Source organism: Convolutriloba macropyga, chromosome 10 (genome assembly GCF_964194025.1).
Source record: "Convolutriloba macropyga chromosome 10, txConMacr16.3, whole genome shotgun sequence".
In the NCBI taxonomy this organism is placed as follows: domain Eukaryota; kingdom Metazoa; phylum Xenacoelomorpha; order Acoela; family Convolutidae; genus Convolutriloba; species Convolutriloba macropyga.
Window position 1 is genome coordinate 55334201 of NC_134477.1, and position 18029 is coordinate 55352229.

The window sequence follows — 18029 nt, forward strand, 5'->3', positions numbered from 1 at the left end:
TAATATCTCATAATATCCAAATTCATATCACCACAAATAATGACTGACTTGTTGCTCGAATTTACATTTTCTAAAAACCTGTCAATCATATTGACAAATTCAAATTTGTTCGATTGTGGTGGTTATATTTAACTACAGTTTTAAACGTTTGTTTATTTTTGCAAATACCTACACAAAGAGCTTCCTGAAAGAGCTTCCTTACAACGGAAATTTTACTTTTCGTTGTAATATTGCAAAATTTGTTACGTTGCAACTTGACTCCACGCCTTCTAGAATTCCTATGAATGGCTACAAAACTATTGTATGCATTAACAAGATAGTTGGAACTTTCATCGGTTTCAGAGAGCAAGGTTTCATTTTAACAAATTATGTCAGGCTGTACATCCAGACCATAAATAAAGGCTTCTAGGTTCAACAATTTTTTTCTAATAGATCTAACTTTTACGTTGAGGATACTTATAGTTTTTAGTTACTTTCACGTATTGAATCTTCAGTTTTGGGGACGAAAAAATGATCTTGGTCTCTAAGCTTGGTCCAGAGGTATGAAATTTGAAGAACTTGAGGACATCGCAGAATGATGTTGGGGTTTCTATTTGTCGTGTGAGGTTTTTTGACGAAAAGTTTGATTTTTGGTATTTGCGGGTGGTGGTGGTGGAATAAAGGAGTTGAAACATTTTAGTTCAATCTCTATGCTGTAATTGAGATCAATTCCACATCCTTACAAACCTTGAATTTTGTAGGTTAAATTTTCGTATTTCCACTCATAGAACAAATTGCCCTCCCTCGACCATACTGAATTGATTCTATCATCTGCCTTCATGAAGTTCATAAAATTAACTACCGCTTTGCTCAAATCTTCAAGTATTTTGACGCTTTTGTAGATGTCCGATTGAGCCAAATTTCTTTTCTTTTTCTTGAAGTCCAGTTTTATTACTCTGCGCAAAAATTTCGCAGTCATTGGTTTTCTTTCGGAATTTGACGGCAGACGGTGTGCAATTGAGACGTCCTCCTTCTTCAAATATATGCCGATGTCCGCCACAACATCAAAAACTAACTTCCAAGTTTGTTGATAATTTTCTTTACTTTCAGTTGAACATGGAGATAACCCAAGCTGTTTGATATTATCTCTTCTATTATAAGTTTCTAAGAGCTCAGATTCAGAAAAATTTTGAAGTTCAGATTTGGCGGCTTCCAAGTTGACTTTGTCATCGAGTTCGTTTCTTAGATCAATAATTTCGGCATCGATAGTATCACTGATAGTAATGCGCAGTTCTGTCCTAATGGTTTCAAGGATACACGGAACTAGGTTATCGGTTGATCTTTTAATGCTTGAATCTGTTCTCTTCTCTGAATTCATATATGGATTTGCCTCATCCACCGGAATAAGAACAGTACAGCTCCTTTTTACTCTTTTTGCAACGGGAGTATCAAGTTCCTTAACATTTCCAATTGGTATTTCTTCGTGAAATCTGAGTTCGGCCATTGCTTCAGAGAAATTACGAGCAATTTTGTTTTCCCGCACTGTTGAGTTCGCTATATCGTTGATTGCGACCCTATCCATTTGAATTTCATTTCGAACGGAATTTGTAGCTTTTGACATTATTTTAGGAATTCTAGTCGACTACGAATTTATATTTAGGACAGGTTAAATAAAATTACGGAATCGAAGAACCAGAAATTTTAGAATAAACCCGCACAGTATGCAGAATAGTATTTAGTATTTACACTTCAGCCGAACAGAATTTTAACTTTATTGCATTTAGCAGTTCCAAGATATTGAAATCTGAAATAATGCCTGAGCTATTGAGCAAAAATATCAATTACTATGGAAGCATTCAATACTGTCAAGCGATTCCTCAAAATTACAAGCAAGCAACTAGTCCACTGTAATTATAGTACCACAGAGTTAATCCCTTAGCTAGGATCTCAGACGGGAGCTCCGAGATAATGAAATCTCAAACGTTGTTTCAGAGACCAAAGCTAAGAAACCGAAACTGACTAGCAAAGATTATTCACAAACCAACAAAAAAAGCATTAAAAAATGATTTACTAAATGTTATCTTTCTTTGATTTCTTCTTACTTTTCCTTTTTCTGGTTTCTTATCTTTTCAAGATTAATTTGTTCAATGTACGTTGGTGCTAAATAACTGTTTTGAGCGAATTCACTTCAATTCGTGATGCAGGATGGATCCGCTCTAGTTCTGCTCTATAATACTGCAACTTCTGCTTTCTTGGGGAAGTCAGATGACGTCTTACACTAATAACAGGAGCAATTTTCAGATCGCACAGACTTTTGAAAAGATCGGGTGCCTCAAAACAATGACAGCAAACGAAGCCTATTATTTGATCGCTATCTTTCGTCAGGATATGTTTCAATCCTACTGTTGAAGGATAGTTCCTATTGCTCTTGTGTGCTGTCACTGAAATATTCAGTAGATCATGTCGGATTTTTAGGTCAGTTCGTTGTTTGAATGGCATTTTTTCTAGCAGCTGATGCGGAAGGAGGCCAGCGTCGCTTCAATGATTTTGAATAAGTTCAGACCTGATTTAGATTAAGTCTGTCCAAGAATGCTGTACTGTTTGAGAAGAATGTAAGGGGTTCGTGTGACTGCTCTGTTAACGCAACTCGCACCATTAATTAGAACCATAGGGGTTATACACTAATCGGATCTCTAAAATCCCGTTTAATTGGGCCCCAAGTCTTATCCGATTCGTCGGCAACTACAACTGAAAAGAACTTATTATTAAACAGCAACGAATTGCTTTTTAAAAAGTTTATCACAACAGATAGTCAATCTTGCTGAGATTTCTTGGTTGAACTTGACATCTTCTTCATTGAAGTAAATAGCTGATTGCGTGTCAATAAAAATTGCTTTTTTAGTTTGATTTCATTGAACTCGCCTGCTAATTGACAAAAAATTTTACTTTCATCCTAATTACATTTTTTGTTCAAAGTTTTCACATTTTTTACATATAAAAATGAGAACCGTCATTTTAAAGCTATAGGGAGGTTACTTTCTATTTTATACAGAAATTAACAAGGGTGACCCAAATCGGAAAAAGGGAACACTGAGAAAAGTTTTGACGCAAAACATTGAAAAGCGGAAAGTAACGCCTTATAAGTTAAAAGCAAATAAAGATTTAGCAGACTTTAGAATCTTTTTAATTGCTCTCAAACAAAGTTTGAAGAAATTTTAAACCTGGTGATCTTTTCTTGCAGAATTTTTGCCTGACTATTTTTATTTACTCCTTTTTCTTGACGACTTATGTGCTTTACTTTTCGAGTTACGTTACGCCCTTGACATTTTCGTTTTGCGTGATCTAAATTTCTCTCTCATTCACAAGTGTCAGCAGACAAACTCAAATGGAGGAATTTTACTACTGAAAGTCAAATGAAAAGACGCCAAAATTGGTCTAATTTTTTACTTTATTTTTATTAGTACTAATAAGGGTATATAATAACCTCTAATGACGTCATTTGCGTGACGTAGTGAATTTAGCTACCCTACTCTTCCCCCCAACTGAAGCAGATTGCAATAGATTGGAGCTCCCCCTAGTCGTTTGATAGAAATTTATCCGACGTTAGTCGGTTATGTTCTAATGATTAATTGCTCTCAAAGGAAGTTTGTAGTAACTGTATTAGTCGTTTGTTATTTTTATGCTGTTTTTCGCTGGACTGATTTTTTTAATTTTTCGTTTGGACCATTTGATATTTCGTCTTCAAAAATGGGATAAGCAGGCAGCGTCTAGAGGGTCTTAGTGCTCCTGGAGCCCCTCTGTCACCCCCCCCCCCCCCCCCCCCCCCCGTTCACCAATCCCCCTCTCACCCCAATCCCACCGTCCACACTTCTCCAACCCGGCCATAAGGACCTCCTCTCGTCCAGCTCTCAACGGCGGGAGTCATGGTGTGAAGGGCGGTTCTTAGAGTTTGACCCTCTTCCCCCCCAGCCCCCCCCCCCCTCAATTACCCACCCTTCTCGTTGCAGCCCCCCCCCCCCTCAATTACCCACCCTTCTCGTTGCTGAGGCAATAAAGCTAGCCTCACTAAACTTGAGCTAGCTACTGACAAAGCCAACCGCTTGCCGGTCGTTCGAGAGCAATTCGCCCGGTGTTAGTTGGTTATGTTTGTTTTTTTGTTTAGTTGAATTCAAACTGCTGCTCGGACTTTAGTCGGTTATGTTTTTATTTATTCAGTAAAATATGTTTCCTTTGCTCTGTAAGATTTATCGAATGAACTTAAGAGTTCTTAAGAGTTTTACCCCCACGCCTCTTTCATTAGTTTAATATCAATTAATTTTAAGCTGGTCTCCCTAGCTAGCTACTGACGAAGCGGTAGCTAGCTACTGACGAAGACAACGGCTCACCGGTTTTTAGAGCAGCTTGCCTGACGTTAGTTGAACTATTTTTTCATCTCGTTTACTCGATTTGAAGTTTAATGCAACTGGAATACAGACGCTAAATTTTCCTTGAAAAAGGAAATAACTGGACTGATTCTTCGAATTTATTACTAAGGCTCTGAATTTTTTAATAACCAATAAAATCATGTTTTTTTACTCAATGAAGTCGAATTGGTAGATTTATGGGAAGATGGGTTACGCGGAATGTAAAACAACAGACGACATTTTTCTCCAGAAGAGCGGAACTTTTTGGTGATGCTTGAGCTTTTATCGAGCAAAGCAATATTAGAAATTTATGGTCACAAGTCTATTAGGAATTTGATTGAACGAAACTGGTCGAAATTAAATGATACAGGATGCCTCAAAGAAAGACGATAAAATGTTAAATAAAAATAGTGAGTTGGTATTTCATTTTCTTTCTCTGTTTCTCCAAATTTTTATACTCGTCACTTTCAATCAGTTAATGTTCAGTTGATTTCTGTTTCGAGTTGAAACTAATGCTTTTTTATTAAAAAAATGACTCAGTCGTCCATTTTCTTCGCTGAATTGTACTCAGAACTATGATTTGTGTTAAATACCTGTTCATGATGCAATCATTTAGTGGAATGCCTTTGCCCGAAATTTGCTCAGAATATTAGTAAATTTGCACAAATATGAAATAATATTGCTTATGATTTCCGAAGTTTCTGGAGCTTTTCTGCAATTAATTTAATTATTGGTATCAAATAAAATTTTATAATTCGTTAGTGCAGCGATTAGTATCATCATCAATAATTAGTCGCGTAGAAATTTAAATTCAAAAATTTTTTTTGTTTGAACACTGGCCGAAATATTGGAACAAAAGTGGCTATGATATCATTTTTCAAATCGATCTTATATTTTCATGTAGTTCGCCTATCTTCAATTATTATAAATTTTTAATCGAATTATCACTGAGGAATTCATTCTTCGGTGAACATTCCTCAATCGAATAATCATTCCTCAATCGTCCTAAGTTTGACCATTAGTAGTGGGCGAATTAATGCAATGATGCTATTGTGCGACATTATTTATTTATTGTTGATATTATTTATATTATATTATTTATAGGGTCGTCGTGACGAGACAGTACACAAGGTGGGATCTGTGAAGGTGCCCAAGGGCAGTTCCTTCTACTTTGTAGCCCAGACAGTCTATTCCCAGTATGGTCTTTGTGGCATTTACAGGGGATACCTCTCCTCAATGACTCTGTACGCTTCCAATTCTGCGCTGTGGTGGCAGTTCTACTCCATGTACAACGGTGGGTCCAAGTTATAATTAGTTAATTAACTGATTGAATGGTTTATTAAGAATGGATGGAATGCTTGGCAGGCTTTTTTCGATTTAATAATTTGCAACGGAACTTGGAAGCTGCTATGGAAACTACAAGTTAAAAAAATGTCGTCTAAATCTCAAAAATTTGCTGTTACAAAATGAGAAACAAGAGTCAACTCTCGTTATATGGTGTATAAAGTACTAGTTAATGTCAGTAATCCTCAAACGTGCACTTACATAACTGTGACCCCCGAATTAACTCTATTTTAATAGTATAGCGGAGACCGGACCAGTTGTGTTAAAAATTGGCCTGTTAAACAGGATTGAGATTAAGCATCCCCCAATTGCAACATTTTTTCCTGCAATTAATTTTCGACTAGTTATAGAAGTTCTGTATATATGTTCGTCACAATTATGTAATTTTTCAAAGTTATTTTTATTAATATTTTGCTTTATTTCTACTTTTTCATTTTTTTTTGAATGAATGTTTTTCCGTTTTCGTAGAATAATTTTTTAAATGGCTGCGATGTTTTGAGCATAGCTACATTGTAGTACTCTTGTTTTGGTTTTGTTTCGTAGCCCGGCCCTTCTTCCTTATTCTTCCCGCAAAGCTCAAAAGAGCAGAGTAGAATAGTGAAACAATTGAGCTAAGAGCTTATACTGGGTCTAAAACCTTGTCGTTTCCCGGGATGTTGTGGTTTAGTTTATCGCTTGAACATTTTTTTCATGTTTGCATAGTTTTAGAAGTTAACTTAAGGAAACATAACTATTGATGTTTTGTGATTATAGTAATTTTTTGTCTACTCCTTAACGTCGTGTTTTTTGCGACAGTCATGTTCTTGTTATAATAAATTACTCAACTCACTCTCTAAATGACTCTCTATTTCCGATTAACCTAAAGTGTTATAATGTCAATAAAAACAATTGGTTATTGAGGAATTGTAAGATTAGGGCTTGGGGAGTGAAATTACATAAATGAAAGCTTTTAAATAGTTTTCATGGATTGCGTCAACAGCTCTTTCAAATTAATGGAATTTATTTTGATATCTATATTATACAGCACTTCATTCTATGTTGTAGCTTTTTTGCAAGCTACCGTCCATATTTTCAATTTTTTGAAAAAAATTTCTAATAAGGGCCTGGCTTATGGCAAAATGAGTTTTTTCAACTCTAGGAATCTTTTCTGCTAGCATCCCTCGCTTAGTTTGGCATCGCCGTTTATACATGTTTAAGCATACTGTTAAAGCAAAGTAAGTTTATACATAAAGATATATGAACAATATGCAGTTCTTGAAAGCTAGCATATCTATAGTTTGAATGTATTGCGTTTTTCAACCACAGTTTGTTGCATATAACGTATGCATTAATACAAATTTCGGTATTATATCATTTTGTGTGTTATCGGCTATAATAGGGGCTCGATTTTTAAAATTTGGGACTCTTATCGGCTACAATAGGTGTGATTTTTGGTGTTATCGGCTACATATGGGCTCGGTTTTTAAAAATAGGGGCTCTTCCAATTAGCGAAAACTTAGATGGGGGTTCTAAATTTACGGTTAAATAGGGATGGGGGGCCTAGCAGAAAAGATCAGACTTTATGTAGGATTACGTTGAGGATGCCGTTTGTTTTTCAGCTGGAACGCGGCAAAAATTTTTGAAACTTTGTGGAGTATCAATAAACTGGCGTGAAAGGTCCTTAAGTGAAATTGAATGCAGTTGCTTTCTTGGCTGCTGAGATATTATTGTTGTTTTTTTTATGCTGTGGAGCTTAATGTGTAGTATTGTTTTGTTTGTTGCTAGACGATGAGGCTGCAGTGTCTGCTGGAGTTATTGTTTCGTTGAATGTTTTGATATTAATTGTAAACATATTCTTGCTTTTTGATTGTTTTTACTTTAATGGAAAAAATTGGGCAGTATGACTGAAAGCGATAGTTTGCCACTTGAAACTTAGATATTTATAGACCTACTAAGCTCCAGTAGATCAAGAAAAATTGTGTTTTTGGGTTGCTAATATTGTTTCCTAATTTTGAGTAGTAATTCTCAGTTAGCTGGTTTCTTTTTTTAAGTTTCAGTCGAAAAAGAAATGTTTGGTTAGCTTTATTTTTGTAGGAATTAAAGAGCAAATAAATTACTGAGTAGAATATTGAAAGAATTGAGCCGTGAGCCTAAGTTGAGTCTAAAAGTTTGTCTTTCTCCGATTGTTTTTCATAATTGCATATCAAATTTGATGTTTCTATTTACATAGATTTTGAAGTTGTTTTAATGAAACGAAATTTACAGTGACGATTTATAATAGTAATAATTTTTATGCGATTCCTTTCTTAATGTTTTCGTTTTGAGGCAATGACTAGTGTTTTTAACAGCCATATCTTGTTGAACAAAGCTGCATTACAGATGTTTATTCATGGCTTCAAATGACTTACAATCTTTCCTTTTTTTCTACACTTGCTCATAAGTTCCTCATAATTTAATAATTTTTAACCTGCAAGTAGCGGTTCCATTTTGCTTTCGTTTGATGGTCGACTTAGTAAGCCACTATTTCATTCGCTTGGTTGTCTCTTTTTATGTTAGACGAGAGCCTAAATTTTGACCTTTTGGCCTTCTTGTCCTGAACGCATTATTATCAGTGCTTTCAATTTGGTCTCATTTATCAAAGTTGATGATAATTGATGAGCTGGAGCTACCACTGTCATAGAAGATAGTAGTGATCGTATTTCGAGAATGGCAATAATGCTAACTTGATTCTACCTAATGAAATGCGAGTATAGGTGCAGGATATGCTATTTATAATGACAACTTCAGATATCAACCGTGCTTAAATTGATTTGCATAAATTTGCAATTTGATCAATAGCATCAACTTATCAATTTACTGCTTTTTATTAATGATGCCAGTGAAAAAGAGCGTCAAAATCTCATATTTGCATGCTGTGCCAAATTTGTTCACGCGGTTTTTTCTTGTATGCTTGAAGTTTTTTAGTTACAGAACTATTTAGTTACGAGGTTAGGGCTCAATCTTTATTTAAGTTGTATTAAATTGTAACTTAATTGAGGTTTAATACTTAATTTAAATATTTGTCTGGTCACTTACTTATAAAACCGCGAACTAGTTTCTGAAGTAACAAATTTGCATATACTGAATGGTTTTAAGTAGTTTTTGGGCCTAATTTAAAAAAAGACAGCGGCTTAGAAATAATAATAATAGTTCACAAACAAGATGCAAAATAAAGTGGAGTTGTAAGAAACGATGTTTCGATGTCGATTTGATTACGCGAAGCTTGTACCAAGACAACTTTTGCAGAACTTTGACGCATTGTCACATGATCGTTCATGGATAAATAATTTAAGAAAATGTTGAATGATTTCTTGCTCTCACGACATGAAAAAATTCCTTTGAATAGTAACGTAGGAGCGTAGGAGTTTTTAAAAGTTATTTTTATTTTTAGGAAGAAAACAATCGGAAGAAAATTTTATAATGTGATTCTTTAAGAAATTGATTGATGTTGAATATTTTATTTTGTTTGAATGATTTGAAGTATTTTTTATTTCAAGTATATTTAACCATATGGTTATAATTTTAACTTACTTGTTGCAAAAAAATATCTCAAGTCCAAAATTTGACATGGTCATAGTTCTGGTCTGAGTGAAAATACAGAATTGAGAAACTCTGATTCAGCACTGGAGTCCAGTCCTGGTTGACATCTGAACAAAGGTAACTTTCCCCCTCAAGTTTTTTTTGTTTCATTAGACTGTGTGAACAAAGTAGTGCTTGTTTTTACTATTATATTTGTTTGTTTATAGCCTGTAAAGGGTTTGGATATCAGTTAAATTTATAAGTACTGAATTTGTATATAGCCGCCTTCTACCCGGGGGGGGGGGGGGCTTCCATTTTAGGACCCATGTGGACGGTAGATTCTTATGCATAGAGAAATAGGTAGTATCAATCAAAAGCTCCCGAAAAATTTCATCTGTGCATTCAAAATTTGAGAAGTTTGCTCACTTTGAAGATCGTGTCTTCATATTTGTTTTCACGTTCTCCGGGTGCAGACAGAATAGAGTTGTTTGGGCGTTTTTTTTTTCAGTTTTATACCCGCCTTCAATGTGGTTTTGTATTGTGAAAATTTTAAAGTTTATTACACATTGCTTTTATCTTTGAGTTGTTTTAAAGAAAATTGGATCGTTTCCGTTTGTGCCCCCCAGCTTAGTGGGTGCGTATTTTTTGCACCCCCAGAAGCACGTGCCATGTTTTTTTTACATAATGGTTTATGGTTTACCATGTAATGACACGAGCTCTGTAACTGGGGGAGCATAACGTACTGGGGGGGGGGGGCACAAACGGAAAATATCCAGATAGTTGATTTAAATTTGGCCTAATTTTGAATTTTTCTGCTTTATGCTTTTTTGGGGAATTTTCATTTAATTTTTTATTATCTTCCTAATCAGATTTATTTTTTGGTCAAGTTTGCTAGCAGGGAAACTTGTCGGTTTGAAAGGTCAATTTGTACTAATAATAATAATAATACCAAAATTTTTGTAATTTTTTATTTTTTATCTTTCTTGGTGTTTGTTAGGCGTGTTTTTTGATAGCCACTGATTAAACACAAATGCCCTTAAAATAATTCGCCAGAGCAAAATTTCAGATATCTCAACTGCTACAGAACTTGTGCAAAAAATATTTGTTTTCGAATTTATTTAGTTCTCCGTTTCGTGTCCTTTGCGTTTTACCATTGTATGGATCATTTCGGTTTTTTTATAATGCAGCACGTCATCGTATACAACATGTAACAGAAGATTTCATGAGAATCAATTGGTTTTGCTACGTGAAACGTTTTCACTCTTCTTTTAAAGTAAAGTGAGAAAACGGTATTTGAACAAAAAACAGCTTTTTTTGCTTGTGATTTGTTTGTTCACATGCGGCAATCTGAAGATTTTGATAGTTTTTTATTCTTTTTATATGATATTTAATTGCTCTCAAACGAGTTTTGCAAATATTATATTAGTACTGTGATCTTTTTAATGCGATTTTTTTGCTTGACCAATTTTTTGTCCTCAGAGACGGGATATACAGGTAGCGCCCGGAGGACATTAAGGGCTCTTAGAGCCTCACGCCTTACCAGTCTTTAAGAATGCAATTCACCAAAACTGTTTTGAGGAGACCACTTTATGGCGTAAAGGGCGGTTCTTAATCTTTGCGCCCCTCAGTCACCCCACTGACTCACCCCATCTCAACCTCACTCACCCCCCCCCCCACTCTCCCTCCTTCACTTGGCGGCTGGAACATCCCTCTCATCCAGCCCTTCCAGACCTATGCACGTTCCCTCAACCCCCCCCCCCAATGATATCTTCTCTAAACCCCAACTTGGTACTACCGAAGCCAACCGCTCGCCGTCGTTTGAGAGTAATTCGCCTGAAGTTAGTCAGTTATGTTGGAATCAAATTAGAAATTTTCGACAAAAATTATGTCGATTTCTATCTCTTCTTTTTTTTGTTTCAATCCCGATGTGCGTCAAGAGGATCAGCGGCGGATTTTTTCCGGCAATTTGCCGGCTATGTTTGGGTTGCATCTTCTAGCTGTTGTATAATTCTGCCGTTCCAAATTGGAATTACTGAAATCCCACAGATCTCACGCTTTGATAACATATGGCGGCTGAGTAGTAGTAGTAGATAAAACAGGGAAACCAGCCACCAGCAAAATTTGTTCCTTTTCTCCTAACGCTAATCGCGCACGTCGAATGGAACAAATTTTACTGCTTGCTGGTTTCCCTGTTTTATCTACTACTGTATATTCACTCTATATTCACTTCTTATACAATTAAAAACTATCCTTTCTTGTCTCCATTAGTGCAAACCACTAGTACAGAGTTAAGCTGGTAATTAACCATTATCAGACGGATAGTTCGGGTTCTATCCCCACCGACTCCGGTGGACGTATCCCAGTACTAGAATAAAACTAACAAGCACGTAAAACCAACTTGCGAAAATGAACTTGAATAAAAAAGAAAACTTGAACAAAAAATGAAAATATTAAAATAATTAAAATTTTCTTATATTCCCCTAATCAATATTTAACCAATCTAAAACTAAAACTTCCTGTCTCACTTGGCGTAGTGGTTAAATCATCGAGTCTAGTTAAGTTGCTTTAGCAAACGGAAGGTTTGGGGTTCCTTCCTCACTGACTCCAGTGAACGTCCCCCGATAGGCGATGCCGCCTTTCAGGATTCTGATGAAAAAAAAAACTATGAAACTAAGTGAGGTTAAAAAAAAACAAAAAAAAACCAAATTCACAGTTTTTAAAAAGGATGATCCCTGCTGTGAGACTGTATATGGGACACACTGTGATGGGTATACAGTCAAAAACACTGAGATCGGTGGAAACACAGTGATAAGTGTTTTTTTTCAATGTCTTCTTGAATATTCTCTCTATATTCTCTCTATATTGGATCAATAATTAATCAGAAATTAATTTAAATTAAAAATAAGATTAAAAAATTAAAAAGTTAAAGCAAAATTTACATTTCACTCTTTAAGAGCGATTCACTCTTATTCGGAGTGGTCCCCCAGTAGAAAATATCGCTCTTTTTCACTCTTAAGGAGTGATTCCCTCTTTTTATAAATTTTTATAAATTTTTATATTTTTTATACTTTTATTTCAAATTATCTATACTTTTTAATAAATTTATATTTTCTTTTACTTTTTCTATATTTATTCCATTATTAATAAGAAATAATACAAAATCATAATATTTACATGAGCAATCTTCTTCATTTTGTCTAATGGCTAAAGTACTTTCAGTTCTAGAACTTTGTTTTTCAGTTAGATTTCTACTAAATCCTTTAGTTAATTCTACACCTGGATGCTGTTTCTTTACATGGGCTCGTATCCCATCATATCTCACAATAGAAGCACAATATGGACAATTAACTTTAGCTGAAGTACAACTTCTACATGTATACTTACTCTCGTCAAAATCAGTTAGTGGTTTCATATAATTACATTTATTACAATTTCGGATTGGTGTAACCACTTCGTGGATCTGCGGGGCAGTTGGGGTACCAAGGACTTCGTCCCTTTCACTGATTAATACTTCTGAGTTATAGTTAGGGTTAGGATTAGGGTTAGGGTTAGGATTAGGGTTAGGGTTAAGGTTAGGGACTGAGTCATAGTTAGGGTTAGGGTCTGAGTTAGAACTGGTGTTATAACTAGAATCAGAACCAGAACCAGAACTAGAGCTAGAACCAGAATCAGAACTAGAGTTAGAGCTAGAGCTAGAACTTGAGCTAGAACCAGAACCAGAACTAGAGCTAGATTCATTTTTTAAAGAACAACCCCATGGAGAAAAATCATTAGCACAAATAGCACTTATTGTTATATTACCACATATACATTTATCAATTTTATCTTTATGACATGATTCATAATGATATTTTAAACAAGCAATGTTTCCACATTTATAGTTACACTCTAAAAATTTTATAACCATTTATAATTGGTCAAATCTGCGAATTTGCAAACGAGTTTCACTCATGATTATCCAAACAACTCCGTTGAACAGTTTGGTAAACCACGAACAAAGTTCGTTGGAGAACCACGAGCAAAGCTCGTTCACTGATTTCAATTATACTCAACATATATATTTAGCCAATATCTCAATTACATCTTTAGTATTATCTTTAGATTTGACACACTCTGCTAAATATTTATTTCCTAACGTATTGAGTATATTAGTTTTACATCTCTTATCTAAAATTGCTTCAAGGTTTAATTGCATTTTATTTTTAACATAATTTATAGTTTCATTTCTAAATTCTTCATTATTTACATATAGACTATTTAAATTCTCTCGTCCCTCTTTATTTAAAATCCCAGTATATTTATGAGTGTAACTGCTTCGCTGATGGGTCTTCGACCATGTTTCACTATCTGTGTAACAGCTTCGCTGATGGGTCTTCGACCATGTTTCTCCATCTGTATATTCCCTTTCATGTTCCAGATCTTGATCTTGATCTTGATCTTGATTTCTGCCAAATCCATAGTTCAATAATGTACTTGTTCTATTCAACATAGTACTCGCTGCAGTTGCCACATGTCCGGCATTTCTTACTGATATATCAGGACTCATAAAATTATATATCATTAAACCTGAACTTATAATACCTAAAATAGTTGAAAATAATCTAAGACCATTTGCTTTAAAAACTTCCTGAGTTAAAACATCATTCTGTATTTTAATACCTTTTAATGTAAGAAGTTTATTAAAATAAAACTGATAATTATCATGACTAATAGTATTTCTATCTGTTGCATTTATCATGAGTGGTTTCATATATGCTATAAGTTTATTTAAATCTTCTCTTCCTTACTCATCTTTTAAACTGAGAGCTTTTAAGTCAAGGAAACCAACTCTTGAATCATATATCATTGTTCTATTACTATTAATAATAATAAAAGTATTTTCTTTCTTATTATATTTAATTATACCATAACGAAGTTCATCTGACATTCCGTCTGTACGATTATAATGGTTACTATTTAACTCATTAATTATTTTACTAAAGTCATGTTCACATTTATATATCTCATTAAAGTTTTTAAATAGATCAGATCCATTATAAGTTGTTAAATAAATAGTATCACAACTCATTCTTGTTGTATTATTTATTTGAGCTGGTTTATGACACATTACAATCATTTGAATATTATAATGTCTACCTTCAGTAAAATAATAGTCTATATCCTTATTTAACTTATCACCCATATCATCAAGTACTATTACACAATTTCGAAATTTTTGCATATTGTTTTTTGTGATCATATTCATATCACATTTATTAAATCCAGTATAAAACTTATTAGTCTCGGGATTTATCCAGTCTCTGTCATCTTTACATACTATAACTATATTTTGATCTTGATTTTGATTTTGTTTTTGATCTTGATTCTGATCTTGATTTTGATCTTGATTTTGATTTTGATCTTGATCTTGATTTTGACCTTGATTTTGATTTTGATCCTGATCGCTGTAACCACTTCGCGGATCTTGATTTTGGACTGAGTATAATTTTAAGTATTGTCTAACAAAATATGTTTTACCCGTACCAGTTCCACCATAGACAATAGTGTGTAATGGTGACTTTTCATATTCAAATCTAACTAGACTCCTATTCATAAATCCACCAAAGCTTTCTTCTAGTTTTGCATATTTACTCGGTATTGAATCATATACTATAAAACAAAAAATAATTAAGAAAAAAATTATAACCACGCTACCTGTCTCCATTTTTATAAATGAAAACATAGATAAATATAGACATAATTAGACTTATGGGTCTTCGACCATCCGTGTAACGGTTCCACCGATGCTTAGCCATAATTAGACTTATAATTAGACTTATAATTAAACTTACAATTAGACTTATGGGTCTTCGACCATCCGTGTAACGGTTCCACCGATGCTTAGCCATAATTAGAGTTATAATTAAACATTAATAATATTTATAAGAAAATGCTTATCCTAACTTTTGAGGAATTCAATAATAAATTTAATATTGATAATAGTGCTATGAGTGATATCAGAATAAAAGATATAGGTAAAGATATAAGTCTAACACCAATTGAAATTGTAATGAGAGATCAGACTCCAAATAACGTAAGTGAACCCAACTCCAACATTATTGTAAATTTACATCCAACTGAAGGTACACATTGGGTTTTAGTTATAAGAAGAGAAGGTGGTCCAGTGTATTACTTTGATAGTTTTGGTATAGAAACTCCTCCATTATTCTTAGAAGAGTATGTCAATCTAGGCTCTAATGAAAGAATACAACAATATGATGAATCTTATTGTGGGGCTTATTGTTTATACATGATCTATCTTATTGATAGAGGATTTAGAATTAACAATGCTTTGAATATTCTAGTTAATCAATGTAAATATCCAGGAATGTATAATGAGTGTTTTTGTTTAGGTTGTAGTAAAGATAAGGTTGATGATAATGCTAATGATAATGTTAATGATAATGATAATCAGGGAACGGACTCCGTCCGTGGCATGCCAACCTGCTTCACAGATGATAAAGTTAATGATAACGATAAAATTAATGATAGCGATAAAGTTAATGATAACGATAAAATTAATGATAATGATAATGATAATGTTAATGCTAATGATAATGATAATGATAAGGTCAATGTTTATGATAATGATAATGATGAGACTATCTATCAGAGAAGTAGTTATAATCAAGGGGGTAGTTATAATCCGCGAAGTAGTCCTAATCTGCAAATCAGGTTCCCTGATCAGCGAAGCGGTTTCACCGATCAGGTGGATATATCACCACCAAGAAGTAATATAATCCAAACAAGTCCTATTGCCATTAATATAAATGATGATCTATATTCATGGTTAAATGATTATGATATAATTACTGAAGCCGCATTTCCAGATAACTTTAGATGTATAATATCTGGTCCTAGTGAATGTGGTAAGACATTCTTATTGAAAAAATTAATTCTAGCTAGTATATACTTTGATAAGCTATATATCATTGGACCTACTGGTGATCAGTACCATGGTATAGAAAGAATAAACCCAAAAGCAGATATTGAATTTATTAAAGATATAAAAGATTTACCATCTCCTGATAAACTACCCAAAGACTTAAAGAAACTAATGATATTCGATGATGTTAGAGCCAAAGAACCAGTTATTAATGAATACTTTTGTAGAGGGAGACATAATAATTGTAATATGATATATCTTAATCAAAACCTGTTCTCTCTGGATAGGCAGAGTGTTAGAGAAAACTGTAATCTATTTATTTTATTTGAACAGAGAGGTAAAGCCCTCATATCTATATATCAAGATTTCTTTAATAATGTGGAACTTAGTTATAATGATTTTGCTAATATATGTAATAAGGTATGGAAAGAGCCTTATAATTACATTGTCATTGATATAACTAAAAATAAAAATATTAATGGTAAACTAAGAATTAATTGGGATCGGAGAGTTTTGTAGTTTAGTTTAAGTATCCACGAAGTGGTTACACCAATCAGGGAACCTGCTTGGGTTACCACGAGCGGAGCTCGTTCGCAGATAAGTCTAAGTCTAAGTCTAAATCTATGACTATGTCTAAGCCTAAGTCTAAGTAAAGTCTAAGTCTAAGTCTGTAACTAAGTCAAACAGACCTTCGGTCTGCTAACTATATTAGATCAACGAAGTTGTTGCTGGTTACACCAGATGGGGCTTCGCCCAGCTGACTACGTCAGATGTAAAGTAAAACTTAATACATCACCATTAAAGTCTATAGGTCTTCCATGCTCATCTTTAATATGAAGCTCTATATATTCTATTCTATCTTTAGTTACATTTTGATATAAGATATTAGTTGGTATAATATTTATCAAGTAACCTGGTGGTTCAGTTAGATTAAAAGTATATAATATGTCTGTATCCTTACCATTATCTTTAACACCGGATATCACATTACAATGAATGTTAATATTACTAAAACCCATAATATCAACAATTTTCTGAGATCTATATTTACCTTTATTATAAACTATTTTTCTAAATCCTAGTAATGGGGCTATTGAATTTTCTATGTCAAAGTTAATTGCACCTTGTTTTACTTCCATTAAACATTTCATTGTATTCTTATCAATTTCTATTATAACATTACCATTAGTTTCTTCTTTTATTAATTCTGCTATTTCATATAATTCATATGCACCTGGTGTAATACCTAAAAGACGGGTATTTGACCATGTTTCACCTTGGGTATCATATATGAGTTGATTGTTCATTCTATTTACATTAAACACTGAATTATAAACTGATAATCTAATTAAACCTAATTTTGTTTTATTAAGTATAGGTTCACTAAAGTTAAACTTTTCTGTTGGCTTTATCATTCTAAAGTTAAGTTTGTGTTCTTCTTTAGTTTTAGTTAAAGCATCATGTATCTTTTGTAGTTCCCATAAGATCAACGAAGTTGCACCTCCGGTGATTAAGTTATCAGTCATTTTTTATCTAATAAAATTGGATTTTAATTTGGATGCAACTTATGGTTATAATAATGATATACACAAAAGTAAGATTATAAAGTATAAACCAAATAATCTGGCAACAATGAATACAATCAATACTAACATTAATATTATACTCAATAGAGAAGAGAACCATTTAAATATACACGATTCATATCTAGAGATAGAGTTTGTTGTATCAGATGATGCTGGTGGTGTATTTGCTAATAATGCTAATATTAGATTAGTTAATTATGGTATGATGGCATTGTTTAGTTCAGTTAAACTTGAAACTAGTGGTGGTAGGACTAT

General features: G+C 33.6%; 1 protein-coding gene across 1 annotated transcript in view; it reads left to right on the plus strand.

The window, feature by feature from the left end:
* Positions 1-18029, plus strand: part of LOC142348722 (solute carrier family 25 member 44-like) — a 37704-nt gene that overhangs the window by 9741 nt on the left and 9934 nt on the right. Inside the window, exon 3 of the mRNA XM_075400186.1 lies at positions 5487-5676. Coding sequence (XP_075256301.1) covers positions 5487-5676 — 190 coding nt within the window. The remainder of the gene's footprint in view (positions 1-5486; positions 5677-18029) is intronic.